The following is a 24,383-nucleotide window of genomic DNA, read 5'->3' on the forward strand; positions in this document are numbered from 1 at the left end:
AGCCAAAATGGAAAGTGGTGTGGAGTTAGTCTATCGTGGGCCTACACCGTAGTATATGCGGTTTTGCTCAAAGCCTGCAACCAATAGTGATGTATCCTGTTAGAAATTTCCGGATTTAATGAAAAAGTCGATGCGGGGTCTATGTTCAATCAATAGTATCAATAGAAAAAAGAAAACGACTGAATTTAATGATACATTCTCTATTCTATTCCATTCGCAATAGCCAATTTAAATTTTGAAAAACAAACATAACCTCAACCTAAACCTCGATACCTTGATTCAATAGACCTATTTGTTCATTTTTCTTTAATAAGTTATAGATAATATGTAATTACAATCGATATTATCGATAAAAAAAAATTAAATTTGATTATTTTAAAATATTTTCAGTTTATAATTAAGTTCAGAGCATTTTTTAATTTTAAAAGTTTATATGTTTGTGTTTGTATACATATTTCCCCCCAAAAAAAACCATTTGATTCAAATTTTACAAATAGTCGATGATCGAAAAAATCCCAAATGGATGAGTATTCTCTATTCCATTTTGATTTTTTCTCTTTTTTTCGTTTAGTTTTTCTTTTTATCCATTAAACAATGAGTTAAACAATGTTACCTTTTAAATATAAATACGAATAGAACGAAAATCATAATAAACATAAATTGAGAGGAACGAAGAATAAAACACAAGAAAAATTTATTCATAAAATCGTTTTTAATGTGTTACGTTGTAAATGTTTGTATGAATTTTGATAAATTTCAAACGTAAAAAACCGAACGAATGATTTTTATACAAAAATGTTGATCCATTAAATTGGTTAATATGGAAAAAAATACAAAAAAACATTCTTTTCTTTTTCATTCAAGTGATTTGTTTCAGAGTTTTCTTTCCTTTTCTTTCAATTCAACATTGGGACTTCATATAGCCATTTGGTTTCATTAAATGATTTTCAGGAGGCCAAACTAGTCTCTGACTGCTTTAAGCCTATAAAATACACGTCCATCTGGACGTAAAAAAGCATTAGGTTTTGCTGGTGGTAACAAATCATCTAAATCAGATGCTGCAATCGAAATAAAATAAACGCAATTAGATGAATTTTCAATCAAATGATAAGTTGTGATTATTTACCTGGTTCAATGGGCACATTTGGTGTTTTGAAACGACAAATAAATGGACAACTTTCATGCATATATAATGCACTTTGAAAACTTTCAAAGCTACAAAAAAAATTCTTGCAAAAGGGACATGTTACTTTATTGCCTGGCCCAACGAAATAAAATCCAATTTTAGCCATTTTACGTGGATCGATGGACGGATCTGGCCATTTATCATCAAATGTTTTCAATCTCTCTTGCTCATAATACATTAAATTTTCAGCTCCCATTTGACTTTGCGTGGCTGATGTATTTGGTAGAGAAGTTTCTCTTTGTTTCTTGGACGCATTATCCGGTGAAATCGTATTTGATGTTGATGAGCTTTGGCTATTTTCCATTGTGCGTTTCATTTTTTTTTCAGCTTTGAATTGAAGTTTACCCAATGAAATGATTGTAAATATTAAATATCGATTCTTCCCTCAAATCATTTATTCAAGAAAACTGTAACAAAACGAACAAAAACGAAACATTAAAAATTACGTATTGAAAAGTTGTGGAGCACAGTTACTGAACTATATACTTCATACCTCTGGGATATTATCTCTATGATATTTTCACTTCATATTAATATTTTCATCGAAATGAAAATGATATAATGCTACGCAGTTAAAATTTGTGATATTTGCTGTGTTTAGGGAACTGACAAGCTGTCAACAAAATGTCACATGAATAAAACGTCAACAGCTATTTTTAACCGCTAACCGATTGAGACTATTGAGTAGCAAGGAAATTTCACAATAAGTTTATCTATAAAATAATTTAATAATTCATATACATTCCTAAATATATAAAAATACTCTCTCCAAAAATGGAAATGACTCCATTTCTGAATGAAATAAAATCACCGTTCCGCAATCCAATCGGGAAATCAAAAAAACTTAATGGAGATTATAATGGCAAAATCAAAATTTATTCAATGAATTCTCAAAATCGAGGTATTTTCTGTTTTGTTAACATCAATAACTTTCAAAGAAAGAAAGAGAAGAAACGAGAAGGTGGAAATATTGATCGAGATAAATTAGTGACATTATTTCGGGAAATGGGATTCGTATGCTATTACTACGAAGATATGTCGAAAGATGTAAGTATATATTTTCTTTGTTTTCGAAATATTATTATGAGGAATTAAGGCACAATTAGAAAAATTTTATATTTTACGTAGGAATTCATAGAAATGTTGAAAAAATTATCAGTCCGGTCGGATTTACCAAAATACGATTGTTTGGTACTTTCTGTATCATCGCATGGTAACGGTGATCGAAATGGGAACACCACTATTGAATTCAGTGACGGTGCTATGGTATATGTTAATGAGATCATAACATACTTCAGCAATGTCAGCTGCCCGCATCTGCTCGGAAAGCCGAAAATCTTCATATTTCCAAGTTGCCGGTAATATTATTACCTTCATTTTGCATTATGCATTACATATCATATTAATTTTTTCATCGCATTTTTTCCGAACAGAGGTCCAAGAACAGATCGTGCACTAGAACCAATGGAATGCGATAACTGCGATAGTAAGCCTCAAGAAATAGACACGATCACCGATCCGCAGCAAACGTTCTCGCATATGAAAATTTGTTTTTCGACGGTTGCAGGCTATTCATCTTTTCGGGATGCTGAAACCGGGTCTTGGTATGTTGATGTCATGAGCAAAGTATTTTGGAAATATTCATCAAAGATGCATCTTGATAATATGCTAAAAATAATTGCCGAACAAATGCAAGAATATGTTGGTGAAAAAAATCAAATGCAAACTTCTTGCATTGAAAATATTGGTTTTAGCAAAAAACTTTACTTCAATCCAGGATTTTATGAATGTTAAGTAGTAAGAATTCCATTCTCGAAATTGTTATATAAACACTTTTTATCATTCCATTCAAAAAAGACATTAAAAGAAAAATTCAAACGAATCAATATACAAATATAAAGTATTCAAAAAAAATTTTAATTATTGCAATAATGACTGAATTGACAATCGAATGTGGGATTCGTTTACTCAAACAAATGTGATTCGTTTGGCTAATTGTTCACGGAACAAAAATAATTGATTCAGTATCAGTATTTTATCAGTAAAAATTATCAAATAATTATTCAAACATTTCATTTGTTTTTTATTTTTTTTGTTTACCTCATAACTGTGAAAGCATCTCGAGTAAATTAATAAATTTTAAAATTGATATTTGAATAATAGGAATTTCAATGTTACACAACATTACAATTACACGTATAAACTTAAAAAATTATTTATTCTCTTATCGACTCAAATTTTGCTGTCATCTACTGACTATATAAACTTTACATAATTGTAAACAAAGTGTGAAAAGAGAGAGAGAGAGAGATCTTTTGCTCACCTTGCGACAACGGTAAAAAAATGAAACAAAAAATTCTGAATATCGAAAAAATCATGGTTGTAAAATTTTCTACGCACACAAGATCAAAGGAACAAAATACCACCATGAATTTCTTTGAAAATCATTGATCCGGATACATAAAATAAGATATTAAAATAAAAGCACCTTTTAAAATAACATTGTTCAAGCAAGTGCACCTTTTCGGTTTGAATACAACAACTTGATCGCACATACAATACTTTTCTATACCCACTTTATCGTTGTCCATTTAAAATACATTGGACTGCTGTTGTTGTCGTTCGTTCGATCGTTCATTATAAAAATTCACATGCGTCTAAGGAACCGCACATATATATACTTTTCTCATATAGCTACAACAGATCGATGTAGCTCAGTGATTAGAGCAATGGGCTTGGAATATTTACATCTTTTTAGTGCGGGCATGAAACCAAACATAGAAAATTTGTGTATGTGTGTATGATCACATAAGAATAGTAAGAAATTTTAAGCTCATGTTCGAAACTGTTTTCAAAATATTCACAAACAAATCAATTTCTCTTAAAATCAATGAGTTTATTATATGTTTACTTATGATTATTACTTCGTTCAAAAAGACGCGATTTTCAACGCTCGTGTACGCCTATGTGCATTAAAGAACGAGTGTTCCTGTGCATAATGAGCAACGATTGTGCCTGTGCATGTGTGCAAGTGAAAGAGCTATTGTGATTTAATTAGCGATCTTTCATCTGGAAATATATGCATGTATGCGTGTGTCTATATATGATTATTGTTTCTGTTTGGTAACAAGGTACAAATGTTAGTATTAGATATTTAGTTGAAGTGAAAACAATAATGTTTTTTCATTATCGAAAATGAGCAATTTTGTACCAAATAAAGTATTTTTGCGGGGGATTTTACTCCATTACTTCAATATAAAGAAAAACGCTTCTGAAAGTAGTCGCATTTTAGTAGAATTTTATGGTGATCATGCTCCGACTGAGCGAACGTGTCAGAAGTGGTTTACTCGGTTTAAAAGTGGTAACTTTGACCTGGAAGATGATAAGTTTGAAGATGAAGAAACGGAGACGTTACTCAATGAAAATTTGTTTGCAATGAAGAAGCAAGAAGAAATTGTAAATACACATGAAGTAACTCCGCGAGAAATTCCATATCAATATCGTTTAAACAGCTTGGGAATATTTCTAAAGTCAATCAATCGAATACCGGTGTTGGTACCAACACCAAAAAAAGTGTTTTTGCGGCGAGTTTTACTCCATCATTTTATTATGAAGAAAAATGCTTCACAAAGTAATTGTATTTTAGAAGAAGTTTATGGCGATCAAGCTCCATCTGAGCGAACGTGTCAGAAGTGGTATAAACTCTTTAAAAGTGGCAATTTCAACTTGAAAGATGAAGAGCAAGTCGGTGCGCCAAAAAAGTTTGAAGATGAAGAATTGGAGTCGTTACTCCTTGGAGATTCATCGCAAACGCAAAAAGAACTTGCAAAAACACTTGGAGTTACTCGGCGAGCAATTTCACATCGTTCAAAAGCAAAAGGAATGATTCGAAAGGCAGGAAATTGGGTACCATCGTCAACAATTGTCACAATAAAAAGTGGTAAAAATGAGAAGGAATGTAAACGAATTAGTTTTGAATGAATAATTTGTTTTTGTATGCACATGCTTAAAATTTTTGGTTTTCTAATGTGAGAATAAATCAAACAAAATTGTGAACGTAAATCTCTGTTGTTTGAATGTGCATCTCCTTCGTACACCTGCTGTATTTTTTTTGTAATAAAATTATTTTACATTTTTTTATTCCAATGTCTTTGCTTCATGTTTTTTTCCTACTTTCTGTATAGATATTTCATAAAGCTTCATGCATATAATTGCTCTATGCATGCTATATCTCTATGTTAGTATTTTTGTTTTTGTTCTTATTATTTCTTTGAAAAAATTAATTTTATTTAGCTTCTGATTTGCAAGAATGCGAGTGAGAGTTTGAGAGGGATAGAGAGAGAGAGAGAGAGAGAGAGAGAGAGAGAGAGAGAATCAAACTGGGAAATGAAGCATAATTAAAAACCATAACGTCGCAGTGACAATAAAAGCAGAACGAATTGAGTATTCATTGATCGACATAAATTATTGCATCTACATTTGTGTATATGCAAATAAAAACTAGTTTAATGAAATAGGTGTGTAAATACATATATGTGTTTACAAACATTCTTACATACACACATGAAAATAATAATAATTTATACATACACACTTAATAATTTGCTCACCGTCAAATAAAGGACCGAGATAAACAATAAAGAAAAATAAAAATTTTCAATGAATTTGAAGCAAACACTACCTAGTACAAATGTATGTTTCAACCACGGTATAATGTGCATAATCTGAGCGCAACGAAGCGAACATATGTTTGGGAAATAATTATTGCGGGATGAAACCGGCATTTCTATACTACTATTCACGTAATCAAAAAATTTTGTAGGATCTTCATCGATGAGCTGTTCCATCTCAAGCTTATAGTTTTTGAAGGCAGAACGAGCACAAGCTTTGTATTGTTTTCTCAATTCCGCATGTTCATGAACTGCTGAAAGACGTGATTTTTTTTGCTTATGAAGCGTGTTTACTCTGTTTTTCATGTTGATGAGATCTCTGCTGAACCATTTCGGATGACTTGAAATAGATTTGGTCTTCAACTTAACATTCTCTGAAATAACCGAATTGATGATATTGTAAAAATTACTAATATTTTGTTCCAAGTCAATTCCAGATAAAATGTCATTCCAATTCAAGTTGCACAAATTATTATTGATGACGTAATAGTCGGCTCCGATGAAATCATGGTACTTCAGTTTTAACGCAGTCTTGCTTTGGTTGTTATCAAAGTCGTGAATTTTAATTTCAAGTGCAAAAGGGTGATGTACTTCTCTTTTTAATAGATGATAATCGGATTTATGGCATGTAATCAAGTCAATGCAATTCGTCCAAACTAAGTCGAGCGTTGAACTATTTCGGTTGCTATGTTTGTTTATTTGAACTAAACCCAATTCATGGCACGTATCAAGAACGATCAATTCCTTTTTTCCCGTAGCATTCAATGGAATGGCAATTTCAGGATCTTCATTATCGTCAGTGAACCAGCATAATTTTGGTAGGTTAAAATCGCCAGATAGTATGATGACATCTTCACTGTCCATTTTTGCTGTCACTTCACGTATGGCTTTCATGTTAGCCTTGTAGACTTCGTAAGGAGAGTCTGGTCTAATATAGACTTCGATCAGAAAAATGTTTCTGTTGTTCGATTTCACCTTTGTCCAAACTTGTTCAGCTCCGTACGGTGCATCAGTTCCAATCAATTGTGATTTTATTGACTTATCAACGGCAATCAAAACACCGCCACCTCGTTTCTTCTTTGTAATTTGCCATTGTTCAGTCTCGTGCGAACGATCGCAGCGATAAACGGCAAAGTTTGGAGGAAAGATCTGCGATGAATGCACCGTGTCATCAATCTTTGTCTCGCAAATCATGTACATTTTTGCATTGCTTGTAATAACATCCGCATTAAATTCCGGCAATCTGGATTTCAGGCCGTTAACGTTTTGAGATATCGTTATGCAATGCGAAATACCTGTATTTGTTGATTTTTGTGACATATTGGGGAGATTTAGAATGGCCGGAACATTTGCTGTGTTTGAAATGGTTGGAGCATTTGGTATGGTAACGGGTTTTGTGCATACATGTGAGGTGGTGCAATGTGATAAGGTGTTCCATTCCAAAAAGAATAATTTGTATTAGGCAAAAATTGTTGTTGAATTGGATGTTGCTGCATTGGTTGTTGTTGTTGCACCTGAGGAACATGATTTCTTTGGTGTACCCGGAAATTATCATCACGACGACGACTCATATTTTTTGCGCCATTTGTATGAATGAACTGCTCTCGACGAGTATTCACTCTGTGGTGTGTATCATATCTGGAATGGTTTCTGTTGTCTCCAATCAAACAGTAATTTGGTTCAGCAGTAATTTTTCGTTGTGATACGTGGTTTTGCTCAGGAATACGTTTGTTTTTACTAGGTGCTGAAGTATGAACCGAGTTCACAAAAGTGCTTTGCTTTTTCTCCGCAACTGCTCTGTACACAAAAGGCTTTATAACGCACTCCGAGCCCCATCCATCCGAATTGGTAATCTTGTTACAAACCTCAGGAGACAAAGTTGAAATTTTAAATGATGAAAAATTTCGCGATTTACCTTTGAATCGTTTGTTTGGTAGTTTCTCAACACGAAAAGTGTCTGTGTGAATATCCGAATTACTAACGAATCGTCACAATCGTTAGTAACGATGATGGCTGTTATACCATCTGTTGTCGTTTCTTTCGGAAGCCGAGATACATGAATTGAAAAAACACCATTGACTGGAGAAACTTCTGTAGTTGATTTTGCATTTGATTTTGCATTACCGTTTGGTGATTGTTTGTTTCGAGTTGCGTTATTTTCATCGCTGTGACAAGCATTAGAAATAACTGGCGTTTTAATTCCATCTTCAATAATGCTCTTGACTGCATCGATGACTTTGTTACCAAACAGTTCACAAATTTTCCTGGAATCATTCTCATTGCTAATATTATTCATGGGTGTAGAATTTGATTGTTGTGATCTTAGCCATTCTATATTAGCTTCCAGTTTTTCGACCTTGAGCTGTTTTGCTGTAATAGTTGCTTCCATTTTTTTTATTGTATCCCGCATAGTTGGATCGGTTGAAAATTTACAGAATGCACAGTGAATCGCAAAGGGAGAATTGTGATCGAAGATAACATTGAAGCTCTGTTGAACATTTGTAATGCTGTCTTTTACCACATCAAATGTTGAGGTTATGATTCCGTATGTTTTCAATAACTCAGATGTTCCGCTTCGGTTCTTAAGGCATTCCAGAAATATTTTTGATCCACATTTCGAGCATTTCACATGTAATCCATTGAATTCAGCTCCGTTGCATTGATTATCAAAACACGAGTGAGTAATTGAGTCGACTGTGTTATTCATTGTGTTTGTTGATATTCAATTCGTGATGTGTTTTTTCTTCTTCCTTGTTTACACTGTTGTATATACGTTATGTATCGTTGGTTATGTTTATTGTCTTGTGTTATTTTGCAATTAAACTCAAGCTATTCACTAAAACTTCAATGTTCTCGATGATATTATCATTCAAAATTTCATTTTAGTTGAGTTATTCACAAAAAAAAAAATATTTTAAACAATAAATAATTGTAAATGAAATTTAGAAATTTACGGAGCGGAAAAAAAGTGTTGTTTACTGTTTGACAGTTCAATGTCATCTCACTCTTTTACACTAGATACAATTGATTTTTTTGACCCCATCATGAATTTTTGGGTTAACCCCCCCTGAAATTTTTGGTTTGACCCCCCCTGAAATTTTTGGTGTCAGAACCTATGATAACTATCCATTGTAAGAAAATACCCTATATTGTACAAACACGAAAAGATCAGGTTTTTCACGACTCTTGGATTCGTTTTTCTGCAAACCAAAATATTCAGCCAGTTTTTGGCGGTGTGAAATAAATAAATAAATAAAATAAATTCAATACTCTTTTTATGGTTTTTTGGAAATTAAATCATATTTTACCGCATTTCATAATGTGCAATATGAGAAAAATGGGACTTTTTTAATGGTAGTGGAAATTAGATAGTGTAATCTCCAGAATTTGTGAAATTAGTCAAAGCGTCACTCAAAATGATATCATTCTTTTTGAATGGTAAATCCACGCACAGGAGCGTCACTCCATTTTAACCGCGTCTTGAGGTTTTTCATCTGATATTTTATTAAATCCGGTAACCATCCAGACTGATTTCGACAAAAATGGGGGGGAAAAATATCTTGGGTATTTCCCGAATTAATAGGAGAAAATCGATAAACCCAGACATTTAACACTATGACGGTTTTTGGGGAATCCAGGGCCCCAAGCGAAATTTAAAGTTGAATAAAATTACTGAACAGTGTATAAACCAACCGGGGTTAAGTCTCATTGTATAGATTGAACATTTCTCTACACGAATGACATATACATATACACATATGCATATGTGTGAGTAAGTGTAAAATACAGCCTTCCAAAAAACATGTTACGCTGTTGTTCTTTGGGGACCACAGGGCCCCATGGCTATTTTATATTATAACTGGACTATGATAAGAGATATCGACTTGGTGTCGGTAGCAGTGTTGTAGACTAGTTTATGTACTACAACTTCGCCGCAGACATCAAGTCGTTATCTCTAACCAGTTACGCGAAAAGCCGCGAAAACGTGAAAAACAAGAATTCATAGTTTCTCATTTTTCAAGGAACTGATAAGAGATAACGAGATGGTGTCTATGGCAAAGTTGTAGCTCTAATTGAGTAATAAAACTTTACTACAGACATCAAGTCGTTATCTTTTATCAGTTACGCGAAAAAATGATAAGAAAAAATTCGCGTTTTTCACGGTTTTCGCGGCTTTTCGCGTAACTTTTAAGAGATAACAACTTGGTGTTTGTAGCAAAGTTGTAGTACTCAAGCTGCTCTACAACTTTGTTATATACACCATCTCGTTATCTCGTGGAATGCGCGAGAAACCGCAGAAAACCGTGAAAAACGCGAATGTATTCCTATCATTTTTTCGCGTAACTGATAAGAGATAACGGCTTGGAGTCTTTGGCAAATTATAGTACTCGACCAGAGCTACAACTTTGCCATAGACACCTCCTCGTTATCTTTTATCAGTTCCGTGAAAAATGATAAGAAAAAACGCGTTTTTTCGCGGTTTTCAGCGGTTTCTCGCGTATTCCGCGAAAGTGATGAGATAACGACTTGGTGTCTGTGGCAAAGTTGTAGTATTCGACCTGCTCTATATTTCTGCCGAAGAAGCAAGTCTCTTACTTCTTATCAGCTTCACTAAAAATGAGGTGGGAAAATTTCGCGATTTTCGCGGTTTTTCGCGTTTTTTTCACGGAACTGATAAGAGATAAGCAATATTTGTTGCAGCAAAATTATAGCAAACCTCGAGTATTACAACTTTGCCTCAGACACTATAATGGCGTTAAGTTGAACTGTCAACAAGATATTGCCGATACATTTGCCAAACATTCTGAAGAAGCGTACACCAAACAAAATGATGTTCAAACTGACAGTTACAAGGACTGTGAATCGCTTCTCCGTGATTTATGCATCAATATTCCAACGATTGAAATCACTGACGACCTAATTTTGGAGACAGTAAACAACCTTCCAAATAACACAGTATCTGGGCCAGACGGAATACCGAACATTTTCATCAAAAAATGCATTCACACGTTGGTAAAGCCGATTACTCACATATTGAGTGAATCATTAAAGACCGGTTTTGTACCAGACATTTAGAAACGATCTTATGTACGGCCAATACACAAAAATGGAATCAAAGCAAAAATTGATAACTAGACCTCTCATCGTAAATTTTCAAAATGTCGGGAATTTTTGTTGGGAATTGGAAAAAATGTCGGGAATTCATGAAAAAAATATCGGGAAAAGTCGGGAAGTCAAATTCAAAATACACGTATTATCGTTTGTTATCTTTATTTTCATATTCTTTGTTGAAGCAAAGTAAAAAAACTCGTTCCTAAGCGAACATAAACGTATTGGTATCGATTCAAAAATCTTTTCAGAGCGATTTAAATTTATTTAATCTTGTTATTAAATAAGCCGTTGGAATGGAACTATACTTCGAAAAATATGTTTCAATTCAAATTCAGAATGCTCCACGCTTTAGTGAGAAAACGTTCAACAGATTTGCTTGATTTTTTTTTCTTTATTCACTTTAACTCTAAACTGTTGTGAATGCTAAACGACCTATTAGTGTCAAACACACTGAGCAATTGAATTACATAAAAGAACGACCACAAATGAGAAGCGATGAATTTCATTGCTTCATCATAATTATTGATCGGTGCGGTATCGTAATTTCTCGGCTGTGCCTGTTTTTGCAGTCATTGGTTTATGAGATAAACAATATAAACAAAAACAAAAATACGAACTGCTCAGCAAACGATGAACTACTCTATACAAGTGACAAATAAATTTAAGATTTTATTAGACTTTTGCCAATACAAATAATTGCTGTGTATTTTCAACGACGGATCATTGTTTAGTCTAACAGAAATCGAAATTCATCGAAACTATACATGTATTCACATGTACGTTTTGCAAATAAGAATATAAGCTGTAACATATAGTATAGTAGTACTGGTGAGCAGAATGAGAATGTTTCATAATTTGACAAAAAAAGGGCGATTTCTAAATGTAACTTCTATAATTTGACTTGAATTGTACAATAAATTCTTGGAATCAAATTAACTCAAAAATGTCGGGAAAATGGACTCAAAAACAGAAAAAAACGGGAATCGGGAATCGCCTCAAAATGTCGGGATTTTCGTGATTTTCCCGGCCGGATGAGAGGTCTATTGATAACTATCGTGGTGTTGCTTTGCAGTGTGTAATTTCGAAGATTTTGGATTCCATCGTTTCAAGTCATCTTAACTTCCACATTAGAAGTATACTTGATGATAGCCAGCATGGATTCGTGAAAGGAAAGTCTACAATAACACATTTGGCCGAATTTACATCGCGTGTAATAACGAAGATGGACAAACACATTCAAACGGACGCAATTTATCTCGACTTAGCAAAAGCGTTTGATTCTGTCAATGTAACGCTGCTTATCCAGAAGCTAAACATCATGGGCTTGAACGAACAATTGCTTGGATGGATTGAATCATACCTGAATGGACGGCAGCAGATTGTCAAACTAAATGATGTCATGTCAAATTCCATCAACGTTACTTCGGAAACTGGTCAGGGCTACCCAATTGGCGCAACACTGTTCATTTTATTTATAATTGACTTGCCACATCACACACTCGAATCAATATTACAGTCGTTTGCTGATGATACTAGACTATGGAAACACATTGAAAATTTTGAAGACTGCCAAGAACTGCAAAACGATCTCAACAAAATTGTAAAATATTTCCGGGACAATCGACTAAAATTGAACATCAAGAAATCAAATTGCATATCATATCACCGTGGACAGTTGCAGTATGAATTTGAATATACGATAGACAATGAGAAGATCAACCGTGTCAAAGTAATTAAGGACCTCGGCATTATACTGGATGAGAAAATGAACTTCAATGCACATATTGAGTTCATTACCGCCAAACCAAAATCAAGATTGGCTTGGATAAAGCATTTTGGAAGAGAGTTTGAGGATCCATGGACTATTAAGAAACTCTTCTTCACTTTTGTACTGCCAATTATAGAATATGGCTCCCAGATTAGGAACCCATACACTGCCGACAAGATTGCTAGACTTGAATCCATACAAAAGCAATTTTTACTATTTGCACTGCGCAGAATGAGATGGTCAAACGGATTCAAATTACCATCATATGAATTTCGATTGCTGCATTTACAAATGATTCCCCTTGATGAACGAAGAAAGATTGCTCAAATATCGATGGTGCATAATGTACTATGTGGACATACATCGTCGAAATACATAACCAGCCAAATAAGAATCAGAACACCACGGCATCGGACAAGAGATATAGATTTCTTATCACTACAAATAAGACACCATAATTATTCCAAATTTGAGCCCATAAATAACATGCTTATTACATATAACGATTTTTATAAGAAATTTGTTCCTAATAAACCGCCATATGCAACTGATGCATGTGATACTAATGTTATTCCAATTTGTGATACTTATCTAATTGATTTCAATGTTAGTACTGATACTGTTAAACAGAGGGTAACTGAATTTTTTAAAAGAAGTATACATAACAAATCTTGTTGATCATATGATTAACAAACATACGCGAAAAAGAGCACAAAATCTTGATACGACTCTGTACAGTCAGAATAACGGAATATTAAGTGAAAATAAACGCGAAGTGTTTTGTTATGTTCCTGGTGTCATGAGTAAAATTAAGAATCGTTTGAAGAAACACAAAATAACACCGGTTTATTCAAATAATCACAAAATTAAAAATCGTTTCGCGTCGACAAAAGATAAAATTGGTGATAATTTGAAATCGGGCATTTATGCGATTGAGTGTGGTGTGTGCAAGCGCCGCTATATTGGGCAAACGAAAAGAAGCATAGCAGTTCGATATAAAGAACATTGTAGTTGTGCAAAGAAGAAGAAAATGAGAGAGTCTGCGTTTGCCAAGCATGTAGTGGAGAGTGAGCACGGAATAGATGAAAATGACCATAGCATTGAACTGATTAAAAGTGTCAATAGACAGAGCAGACTCGATGCGTATGAAAGTTATTACATCGAGAAAGAGATAGCACCATTGAATGCGGAAAGCGGGAACATACAGTCCTGCTTATTTGCATTGATTTGATGCTGCGAATATTTTGTTGTTGCTGATCCAGCTGTTTTGCGTTGTGTTGGTGTGTTGTCGTTTTTTCGTCTCACAAATCACCGGCAAAATTCGAGAGTCGTGTCAGTGCTGATGATGAACGCCCGTTGAGCGTTTCGAAATGCGCATTCACTTTAAGTAAGTACAATTGTGTATCATTTGTGCTACAATAGCAAAAACAATAAGGTGTTTCTCAACGAAATTTCGATTTTGTGTAACAAAAAAAAAAAGCGCCATACATTTAAATATTGGTGAATATGCTGAAAAAAATTCGCACTTATTTAATGAGTGTGTCGCATGTGGATGAGATAAAGCAAAGCGAAAGAGAAGCGCGCTACTAGAACATAGTCAATGAATACTATGTGTTTGTGTCCGTATTCTAACGATGGAGTGACGAAGTGTATGCACGTTCGTTCGTGTGGAGTTGCGCGCTTCTCTTTCGCTTTGCTTCATCTCATCCACATGCGATACACTCATTAAATGAGTGCGAATTTTTTTCAGCATATTCACCAATATTTAAATGTATGGCGCTGTTCATTTTATAAATTCAGTGCTGCAATGAAATGAGTGTCGAGAATGAACGCAGTTGATGTGTTTATGTTTATATTCCATTTCAATGCGCCATCCGAATGATTATAAATGAGAAAGTGAGACGCACACACAACATCTTTCAGATTCAAATGCCAACCAATACATACAAACGCACAGCTCGCTCCTTGCAATCGCAAGTCGGTTGCTTGTCATTCGTTCGAAATGTCATTGCATGTCTCTTTCAGCATTGTAGAGTGAGTAGCATGACTATATGTTATAAGGCGCAGAATTGCCAACAACTGTCAATGCGGTCAAGACATATCGCTCAGACTGTACAATATATGGTTATTTTATACAATAAATAGTTGTAATAGTCTTTCTCGATTGGTATAACAATTTGGTCTAAAAAGCATTGACACAAGATAACCTAATCAATACATGGAAATGCATAGGTAGCCGAAATGTAAACGGTCCAATATAGCCTAACTTAAACGTGTAAAAAATGAAAGACCAACTGAAGCGTTAACACTGTAGTGACGGCCCTAATGACTGCAAAAGTCATCATTCAATTTATCCAGAGGTGATACATTGAAGAAAAATTTTACGTCTAATCTAACAAGTCCCTGTTGGTAGTTATGAATTTGTAATTTAGTAGAGACCGAAAGACATAAGAACAAATTTACAATACTTGCAAATACATTAACCTAAACGGTAGTTTCCATTATAAATTATAAATTAATGGCAGGTCAAAAGTTGATCACCAACTCAATGAATGGCTATATCACAGTTAAAATTGCTACTTATTTTAAAGTTTGTGTAAAAATCACGGATAAATATCATTATTTCTATACATTTTGTAGGGATGTAAGATAACAATTCGTCAATATTTTGTATTAAACTTTAGGTTTTCTTCGCTGCGTACCGACGAGATAAAGTTTGCACGGCTGGTTGAGTTGTTGAATTGATCTGCTACTTTGTTTGCAAACTTGCACATTTGAGGCACTTGAGCTCTGATTTGTTTGTCCATGAGCTTATCTTTAATCTTGAGGTAGTCTGTGTGCCGTAAGATACGTACGCTCTCTCCAATTGCTATGTCGTTACGTACATTGGGACAATTTGCGATCCCATTCACGATGTCGTACATGAATACAATAGATGCATTCACTCTTCTACGCTCCAACGATGTCATGTTCAACGCCTCAAGTCGTTTGTTGTAGTCGGTGATACTGTAGCCGTTTGCCGCTGTACGGTATTCTCTTCGGGCGAACTGGGTGAACTTTCTCAACACGCTCTCAATTTTGTCGATATGTATGGCATAAGTTGGCAGCCATACAACATTGCAGTACTCAAGATGAGACTGAACCAGTGCGTAGTATAGTGTTTTGAGCGTTTGAACGTCGGTTATGTCGTAACAAAATCTTTTGATAAATCCCAAGGCTGCTGTAGCTTTCGAAGTGATCGCGTCAATGTGCTTGACAAAGCTCAGCTTCTGGTCAATGATGACGCCGAGATCTTTGTGGTCCCGTACGCGCTTGAAGGTAAAATCACCGTATTTGTAATTAGTGTCGATGATGTCTTTCCTTTTTGTGGTGATTGTAAGGACGGCACATTTGTCAAGGTTCAGGTGCAAATTGTTTACGTCGCACCAAACCTTCAGCTTGTCGATGGCCCGCTGTAGCACTTCCGCATCCGCGCTCGAGTTGATGATTTTGGCAATTTTTACATCATCAGCGAACAAGGAAATGAACACGTCGTCCATTTCGTCCACTATGTCGTTGATGAACAACAGGAATAGTGTGGGTCCGAGATGACTACCCTGTGGTACGCCAGATGATACGTTGAATTCATTCGACTCGCTGCTCCCATACTTAACGAATTGAGTTCGGTTTGACAGGTATGATTCGATCCAAGCAAGAAGATTTTCTGGCAGGTTGAACGATCTGAGTTTCAGAATCAATCTCTTGTGGTTTACTCTGTCAAACGCTTTACTGAAGTCCGTGTAGAGAACGTCTACTTGCGCACCAGAATTTATGCCTCTCTGGGCATAGTAGATGAATTCGGTGAGATTAGATGCAGTAGATCTGGACTTCATGAAGCCGTGTTGCTTCTTGGTGATTTTGTCCTGTACCAGAGACAGAAGTTTGACGTTCACCAAATGCTCGAAGAACTTCGCCACAGTTTGGAGCTTAGCTATGCAACGGTAGTTCTCTATCTTCGATCTGGCCCCCTTTTTGAAAATGGGGGATACACTCGAGCGTTTCCATTTATCAGGGAAATGGCCAGATTAATGCCCAGAAAAACGATTTCATCACTCTGAACTAACGTGTTTTGGACTAATTCGTATTTTTTTCATTATTTTATGTAAATTTAGGCCAGAATCCGCCCGTACTTTGAGTGCAAAAAGATCCTAGTGATCAATTATAAGCAGGTGAAAACAGAAAAAAACAGCTAAAAAAATTGAGTGTCGGGGGACAGCCAAAAAAGGAGGGAGAGAGGAAAGTTCCCCAAAGCGATAATCAAACATTGAATTTTGGACATTTTCAGCATATGATAATTTTAGTGGATTTGGTTCAAATTTAATTATTTTGTGGAAAATTTTAAATAAAAATCAATTCTATAACTTTGTTGAAGATAACATTTCGTTATATCTTACCTTTATCGCGAAAAATACAAAAAAACATATTCAAAATTCACATTTTCCATGTTACGCTTCTATTGAAGCGACGATTCAAGTAACGTTTTTAAGAAACAAATTTCCAATTGCGTTTCAATTCAAACTTCTGTATTCCTATTTTCATTCTTAGCAACATTTTATTTCTGACACTGCAGCTAGCACATTCCACCAATAGGTGGAATAACTCGAATGAAAAATTTGATCGAAATACAATTAAAAAATTGAAGCACAAAATGGGATATAGATAAAATACCGGCCATTTTGCGAATTTTGACTTCTTCATAACAAAATGCCGTCAAAATTCTAAGTCTTTTGTATTGGAACACATGAATTTCAATTCGATGAGCATGTGAGATTGGAACATTATTATGTATTTTTGATGCACATCATGGGATTTAATTGTATCTTTGCTTTGTTGTCCAAGGTGCATTTTGAAAAACCGAATTTCATTTGTCAGCAAAAATGATCAAATCACGATATTTTGTAGCAAAAGAAGCGAAATCATTTTGTGTTCCAAACGCAACTTAATTTATTGCGATTACCATTTGTCATATCGGCCTAATATTAAAATGTTTCCAATTTTATCATTACTTAATTAATATTACTTAAGCTAAAACCTTTTCTTTCTACAAATGTCTGAAATAAAATTATGCATCTTAAAATCCTTTTTGTTGACAAACAACCATGACGTTTTATGTTGTGATTTGTGTTTTCAATCTTAGGACATTATTTAATTTTACACGATGTTTGAGTGATTTCACATTTTAGTCATCATAATAAATTGAATTTTCAATTGATTTACTCTATATTTTCATAATCCATTCTTGTTTGTTTAGACGTATATTTAACTCTAAGATTCTAAACTATTTGAAAAAAATTAAGTCTAGAAAAAAGTTAAACTGCAACCGGAGCGAGTCAAGCCGGTGAGGTCTCATCGCGTGATGCGTCACTGAGAAACAGCGGGACTTTTCTTCTCGGAGTCTTGACTGGAAGGTGTTGTGCCTTGTGGATTACCGCTTCCTAGGTTAGTAAGAGTCCATAATTATAGATTTTATCATAAGAGGTAAGCAACTAAAAAGGTTCTATAAAATTCTTACGATCGACGTTCCATGAATTTGGTCCTCCGGTAATAGGCGAATCTGCATGTCCAAATCCGCCATGATTATCATGATCCAAATTAGTTGAGTCGTATTGCGTGTTCTCCAAACGCGTTATCAGACGTTCATCTTCATCTCCGAACTCTCCACCCATGAGGGAAGGTTCTCCAACAACCATCACATCCTTTAAAAACATTCAAAAGCCATTTGTATCGTTGATTAATAAACAACCATTTCTTATTTCGAAAGAAATTTATAGTGCAATCGAAATAAGAAATGGTTGTTTAAACAATAAACTATAATTATAGTGCAACCTATAAACTACCTGAGAAGCTAGACTAAAATTTGGACCAGGAGATCGCTTCTTGCTGGGTACAGGTGGAGCACTGTTCGCACCACTTCCTGAATTCGAACCTTTTCTTTTTCGACGCTTATTTGGTGGTCTTTGTGCATCTATATAAAAGATATATTCTCCGATAAGACAATGCAGTGAGATCAGTTTATTGAATGTATAGGCATACACGTTCCACTCGCCAGGAGGTAGTGTAAACTGACTTTTCGATGACATTCAATATTAAAATATGCAAACATTGTCGCACTGGACAATGTCTTGAAAACGTGAAAGTGTTATTCAATCAGAGAGTATTATGATCGCAAATTTGTATGTCAAAAAGTACCTCGCTTACCCGGCGGAGCGACCATTCGCTGCCATTTTTGAAACAGAGTAGTTTTCAGACAGTCTCGTGGATTCAATGAATATGCCTTATGCCTGGACATAAGTTCTTGCATTGGCTCAAGTATAACACACAGCTGTGTAAAATTTCAAAAGAGAACAAGAAAGACAATATCAAAACTTTGTACAGTTATTATAATTTTAATCTATATAAATTAATCTGTGTTTATTGAATGAATATGTATTTATATCACCACTCACGCGTAGGTAATTTAATGTTGAGCTCGTGATACCCTGCCGTGTTATGTTCTTGGACATTTGATCCAGCATATTTGGATCCGGTTGTGGGGAATGCGCATGCATTCCAACAACAGATTTTGGTATCAATTCACGGTGATTTCGTACAGCCATATGCCAAGATTTGATTCGCATATAATCATCATACACAAACTCTAATAATAATCGACCTTCTGTGCAAACCTAGAATTGGACAAAGCAAAATTCAAATTTTATTTTATTATATATCGCCAAAAAATCTGCTGAATAATAAGTTTTGCAGGGAAATAACTCCAAGAGTCATGAATAACATGATCTTTTCGTGTTTATACAATAAGGGTATTACATAAATATTAAAATTGGAATTAGAAAAAAAAGTTGGTTCATTTCACAGGATCATCTCAATATTACCTTTGTAAACATAGGCTTGACCGTATGATGTGTTACCATTGTGCATTGGTCACAGTCTAGTGTTATTGTAGGATTATGAAATGATTCCTTCGCTAATTTCAAATGAAAATATAATTCTGAAACACCACCATCAAATATACTACGGAAATACCGGGGAATCAATGTTCGTCCAATTGCTTTAAAATGAAAATGTTAGAAAGTTATTATTAAATAAAAATCAAAAATTCTACAGAAATACTATATCGTTTTGGGCCATCTTCCAAACAGAATGTTAGCGTTAATGATGCATCATCTTCGAAGAATTCTGTAGCAAAAGCATCCCACCAACAATTATCACTTTCCTGTAAATAAGAATTTATAAGTAATCTCAAAAAAACTAAACTAATGAAAATTGATAAATGACCAAAATCACAAAGAGTTTCGAAATTTAGAAATATTTTTATAATCTGGAATCGTCAAATCGCACCAGACAACGAAAATGAGATTTGAAGCGGTAAAGTTTTTACGTCGATTTTCGAAACCCCATTTAAGAAGAGTTTACATTCATTTAGTCATTTTTAACGTAAAAAGATGTAACGTATTTAGGATTATTTCCGTCGAAATCGAATGAAATTTCAGTGTAAATCAACTGTATGAAAATAAATCTACTAATTGGCGCGTGAGTTAGAAAGAAAGCGCAGAACCGACACTTCTCTTTCATTTCATACAACGCAACACAACAGACTGATTTGTTATCGTGTTTGGCGTTGCATTTGTTTACTTTGATTCCGTTATATGTAAGAATGTATAATTTCTATATCGGAAAAGATTAAACACGAATGTCATCACGAAATAAAATTTGTTGAAGCTGGCATCGTTTGAGTAAAGTTTTTGATTTGAGTGTGCGGTATTTATGTCAAAACCAAATTCATCTTGTCAAACCGATTCTGGTCGCATTCATATCGATCTTGGCATTTTATAGCTGTGCTCACGATTTTTTTTTATCAAGATATCATAATAAACTAAAAATATCGTTCGATATCGTTATTATGATGGAATCTTAATAACGCTATCAACTTTTTATCAGGATATTAACTATATTCAAAAAATAACGTTATCGGATGAATCTTAAAAATATCGTTTGGAAGTTATCAACATCGAATCCTGATAATTTATCAACATTCAATCTTAATAATCATCAAGTTCTGGAAGTGGGTTTTGGTGGATCCTCAGGATCGACCAGAGCTGCTCCCAGTTCTGGAAGTGGATCTTCAGGATGGACCAGATCCAGTTTGACACTGCCCTTGGCCCATCCTGAAGATCCACTTCCAGAACTGGGAGCAGTTCTGGTCGATCCTGAGGATCCACCAAAACCCACTTCCAGAACTTGATGATTATTAAGATTGAATGTTGATAAATTATCAGGATTCGATCTTAATAACTTCAAAACGATATTATTCAGATTCATCCGATAACGTTATTATTTGAATATAGTTATTAACCTGATAAAAAGTTGATAGCGTTATTAAGATTATCGGTATTATGATCGGATCTCAATAATCTCTCAAAATCATTAGGATGGTTATTAAGATACGAATATGTCACAGCTATATGGCATTTGAAGAGGCAAGTCAATTGTTGTAAATATTGTTCGATTTATAGTGATTGGGTTTTTTCTGTTTGTTCAAATTAAGTAATTTAGTCAATGTTTTTAGGTAGAAAATACATATTATCTGATTACACTGTGCAACATTTTTTCGATCATGGTGGAGGAACTCATTTTTGATAATCGCTGCTGAAAGTACTTACCAAAACTAGAATTTCTGCATCATTCGTTTTGCCAAGTTGGTTCATTGGTGAATTTTAATGAAATTATGTATTTTTTGCTCAAACTGGATTTTGAGAACTTTTTCGATATTTTGAGACGGCTATATCTCGGTAAACCGTAAGGAATATTGCTTTTGTGTCTTGGGCAAAGTTGTAGGTATTGATCGGGAGGAAAAAAATGAAAAACATACTTACCCAAAAAAATGCATCTAGGGCCTCAAAATCACAAAAGTGCCCATTTTTTACCATTTTTCAACCATAACTCGCAGCGTATCCAATTTTTATGGCCTTTGTATTCAGCAATTTTGTAGTCAACGTATAACTGCACAACTTTACTCAACTTACTAACCCAGAAAAATCATGTTCTATCTACCTTTTTGGCTCAAAATCACTTTTTGGTACCAAAAAAGGTCATTTTGTTGTGAATTTTGGCCTAATACATGCAAATATCTGTATATCTTTCCATATTTTTCGCTTGGATTTTTATTAAAGTGTCTCCACGGATAATACGGACTTGTTTTTAAGCTAGTTTAGTGGAAAAAATCGCTCATTTGTAGGGATATTTCGAGTTTTGGACCAATTTTTGAGCGTTTGGTGGACATTTGGCCAAATTAAGACATGACAGCGGTCATATTTCAGTTTCTAATGTATGCTACACTAAAGCTTATGTTCACAGCTAAAAAATAGGGCCAATACGATTCACCTATGATGTACAGTTGCAAAGTTATGGATCCCCAAGTGATGACATGTCGATTTTTTGCACTATTTTGGCACTAATTATCACTTGAGCAGCCATAAGTGCCCAACCACACGTCACAGGCAGATGGTATTAGCCTTATTTTTCAGCTAAGAACATCAGCTTTAAAATGCCATACCGCTTGAACTGAAATATATCATCTGTCATTTATTTATTTTTATTTATTTATTTATTACGAAGCCTACATTTATGCCAATATGTGTTCCCAGCAAACATGTGTTTTAAGATCGCTGAGCATCTCAGCATTTCGTAAGGCACGGATATATCCGAGCATATCGACGACGCATACTGTATAATACAGTGGCGTGTGTTGCTACGTGCAGCCGCAACGACTCGACCGAAGTGTGTTCAGTTGATGTGGCTGCACGCAGCAACAACATACACATTCCGGTCGAGTCGTTGCGGCTGCGCGTAGCAACGCACGCCACTGTATGCGTCGTCGATATGCTCGGATATATCCGTGCCTTACGAAATGCTGAGATGCTCAGCAATCTTAAAACACATGTTTGGTTCCCAGCAAGCTGAGAACATGCTGGTCAGAGACCCAATACGGCATAAATTCCGCCCATGGTGCGTCTTTTGCAAAGAGAATACAGTCAGGGGAGGGATGATATAAAATTGAGGCTTTCATACCAGAATTGGGTCCGGAAAACCATGGTAAAACCGGCCTGATTCAGGAAAACCAGGGGAAATACAATGATGATGAGTTTTTGCAATTAAAGTACGTTAACATCAATGAGAAAAATCAAATGAAAAGTCAAACTTAATCTAAATTGGATAAGAAATTTCATAACAATGATCCGAGTAATTTACTATTTGAAAAATATCTAAAAATTTACTGCGTGGAACGTATCAGATGCTTTAGGTTATTTTTAAACGCGACTAGAGATTTAGAATTTTTAATTTCGATCGATATACTATTCCAAAAATTGATTGCAGAGAAACTAAATGCGCGAGTATCGAATGCAGTACGCGGACTGAAATTCATGCGAAGATTATCTGGATAACGCGACGATTCACCATTACGAACAAACATGCGATTCAGATACTCAGGCGAACAATTCGACAACTGCTTGAATATCAAGACTGCTGATTGCAGTTTTGCTCTGCTCTCAGGAGTCAATCCACTCAAACGCTCACGATATTCAGTAACATGATCATTACGTTTTAATCCATAAATGTATCGAATCTTGTCGTTATCAGCGACAAGATCACGGTGCACCTGATTTTGGGTGCTGTGGGCGCCCCAGCCGTATGTTACCACATTTCCATAATCCATTATGGGATCAATCAGAGCTACAGCCATATCACGTTTGACGTAATTGGGTATAAATCGCTTAGTGTGACGAATGCGATTCAACACGCCATACACTTTTTGCAATTTACACTTGTCATGTTCTTGAAAAGTAAAGTTTTCGTCAAAAATAACATCAAGGTTCTTTATTGACTTACAGAATTCGATTTTTTCATCACCCAATTTCACTTCATTGATCATATCAAAATTCAACCGACCCGTTTGATGCTTTGATCCAATGATCATTACTTTTGACTTTAAACTATTTATAATCATACCGCGACGTTTAAGTAAATCATTCAATTTGGCAAGGTCCGAGTTTATTTTATCGATACCGTCGTTAATTTTATCAAAATCCACTTCGATATGTGCTTGACAATCATCCGCGAACAAATGGCCTTTCATATTTTCAAACAAATTGAGAGTATCATTAAAGTAAAGAGAGAAGAAAGTTTGGCCGAAATTACTACCTTGCAACACTCCATTATTAATTGGAACAAAATTTGACTCTTGATCACCGACTTTAACTTTTTGTTGAATGTTACTATAAATTGATTTAATTAATTTAACCGCGCTATTAGAAAAACCATACGATTCACAAACTTTTAAAAGAGCATCATGAGGAACTGACGGAAACGCGCTTTTAATATCAAGAGCTAGAAGAATTACTAATTTTTTACGATTCAATGACGATCTGATACTCTCCGATATGTTCAATAGTGAGGTGGTACAACTATGGTTTTTTCTAAAACCGGATTGCCGTTCGTGAAGAATAGCATTTGATTCTATATAACCAGTGACCTGGCTATTCAATAGAATCGCGAAAATCTTGGGGATGACTGAGATTATGCTGATTGGTCTGTAATCAGCAATTGATTG

General features: G+C 34.8%; 3 protein-coding genes across 7 annotated transcripts; 1 reads left to right on the plus strand and 2 right to left on the minus strand.

Annotated features, from left to right (window-relative positions):
- Positions 1-693: 693 nt before the first annotated feature.
- LOC129572555 (baculoviral IAP repeat-containing protein 3-like) lies at positions 694-1,814 on the minus strand. 2 transcript variants are annotated; one of them, XM_055452533.1, is made up of 3 exons: positions 1,680-1,814; positions 1,127-1,593; positions 694-1,058 (listed from the first exon to the last, which is right to left on the minus strand). In XM_055452533.1, exons 2-3 carry the CDS (start codon positions 1,500-1,502, stop codon positions 961-963), a joined length of 474 nt encoding a protein of 157 aa, XP_055308508.1. In that variant the 5' UTR covers positions 1,503-1,593; positions 1,680-1,814; the 3' UTR covers positions 694-960. The 2 variants fall into 2 exon arrangements, with proteins under 2 accessions (XP_055308508.1, XP_055308509.1); XM_055452534.1 differs by having other exon boundaries at positions 1,673-1,792.
- Positions 1,813-17,872, plus strand: LOC129572554 (caspase Dronc-like). 3 transcript variants are annotated; one of them, XM_055452530.1, is made up of 4 exons: positions 1,828-2,233; positions 2,315-2,544; positions 2,620-2,790; positions 16,888-17,872. In XM_055452530.1, exons 1-4 carry the CDS (start codon positions 1,961-1,963, stop codon positions 16,925-16,927), a joined length of 714 nt encoding a protein of 237 aa, XP_055308505.1. In that variant the 5' UTR covers positions 1,828-1,960; the 3' UTR covers positions 16,928-17,872. The 3 variants fall into 3 exon arrangements, with proteins under 3 accessions (XP_055308504.1, XP_055308505.1, XP_055308506.1); XM_055452531.1 differs by lacking the exon at positions 16,888-17,872 and adding an exon at positions 8,269-8,296; XM_055452529.1 differs by lacking the exon at positions 16,888-17,872 and having other exon boundaries at positions 1,813-2,233; positions 2,620-3,343.
- Positions 17,695-19,988, minus strand: LOC129572553 (LIM domain-binding protein 1; the record flags this gene model as incomplete). 2 transcript variants are annotated; one of them, XM_055452528.1, is given in 7 exon segments in its annotated part: positions 17,695-18,210; positions 18,288-18,471; positions 18,613-18,740; positions 18,974-19,097; positions 19,222-19,440; positions 19,648-19,823; positions 19,886-19,988. In XM_055452528.1, coding segments are annotated over 7 exon segments (1,008 nt in total), but the record flags the coding sequence as incomplete, so codon positions are not given.
- Positions 19,989-24,383: the final 4,395 nt, after the last annotated feature.

This window comes from Sitodiplosis mosellana, unplaced genomic scaffold (assembly GCF_009176505.1).
Source record: "Sitodiplosis mosellana isolate CC-2019 unplaced genomic scaffold, AAFC_SMos_1.0 Smas_scaffold_5201, whole genome shotgun sequence".
Taxonomy (NCBI): Eukaryota; Metazoa; Arthropoda; class Insecta; order Diptera; family Cecidomyiidae; genus Sitodiplosis; species Sitodiplosis mosellana.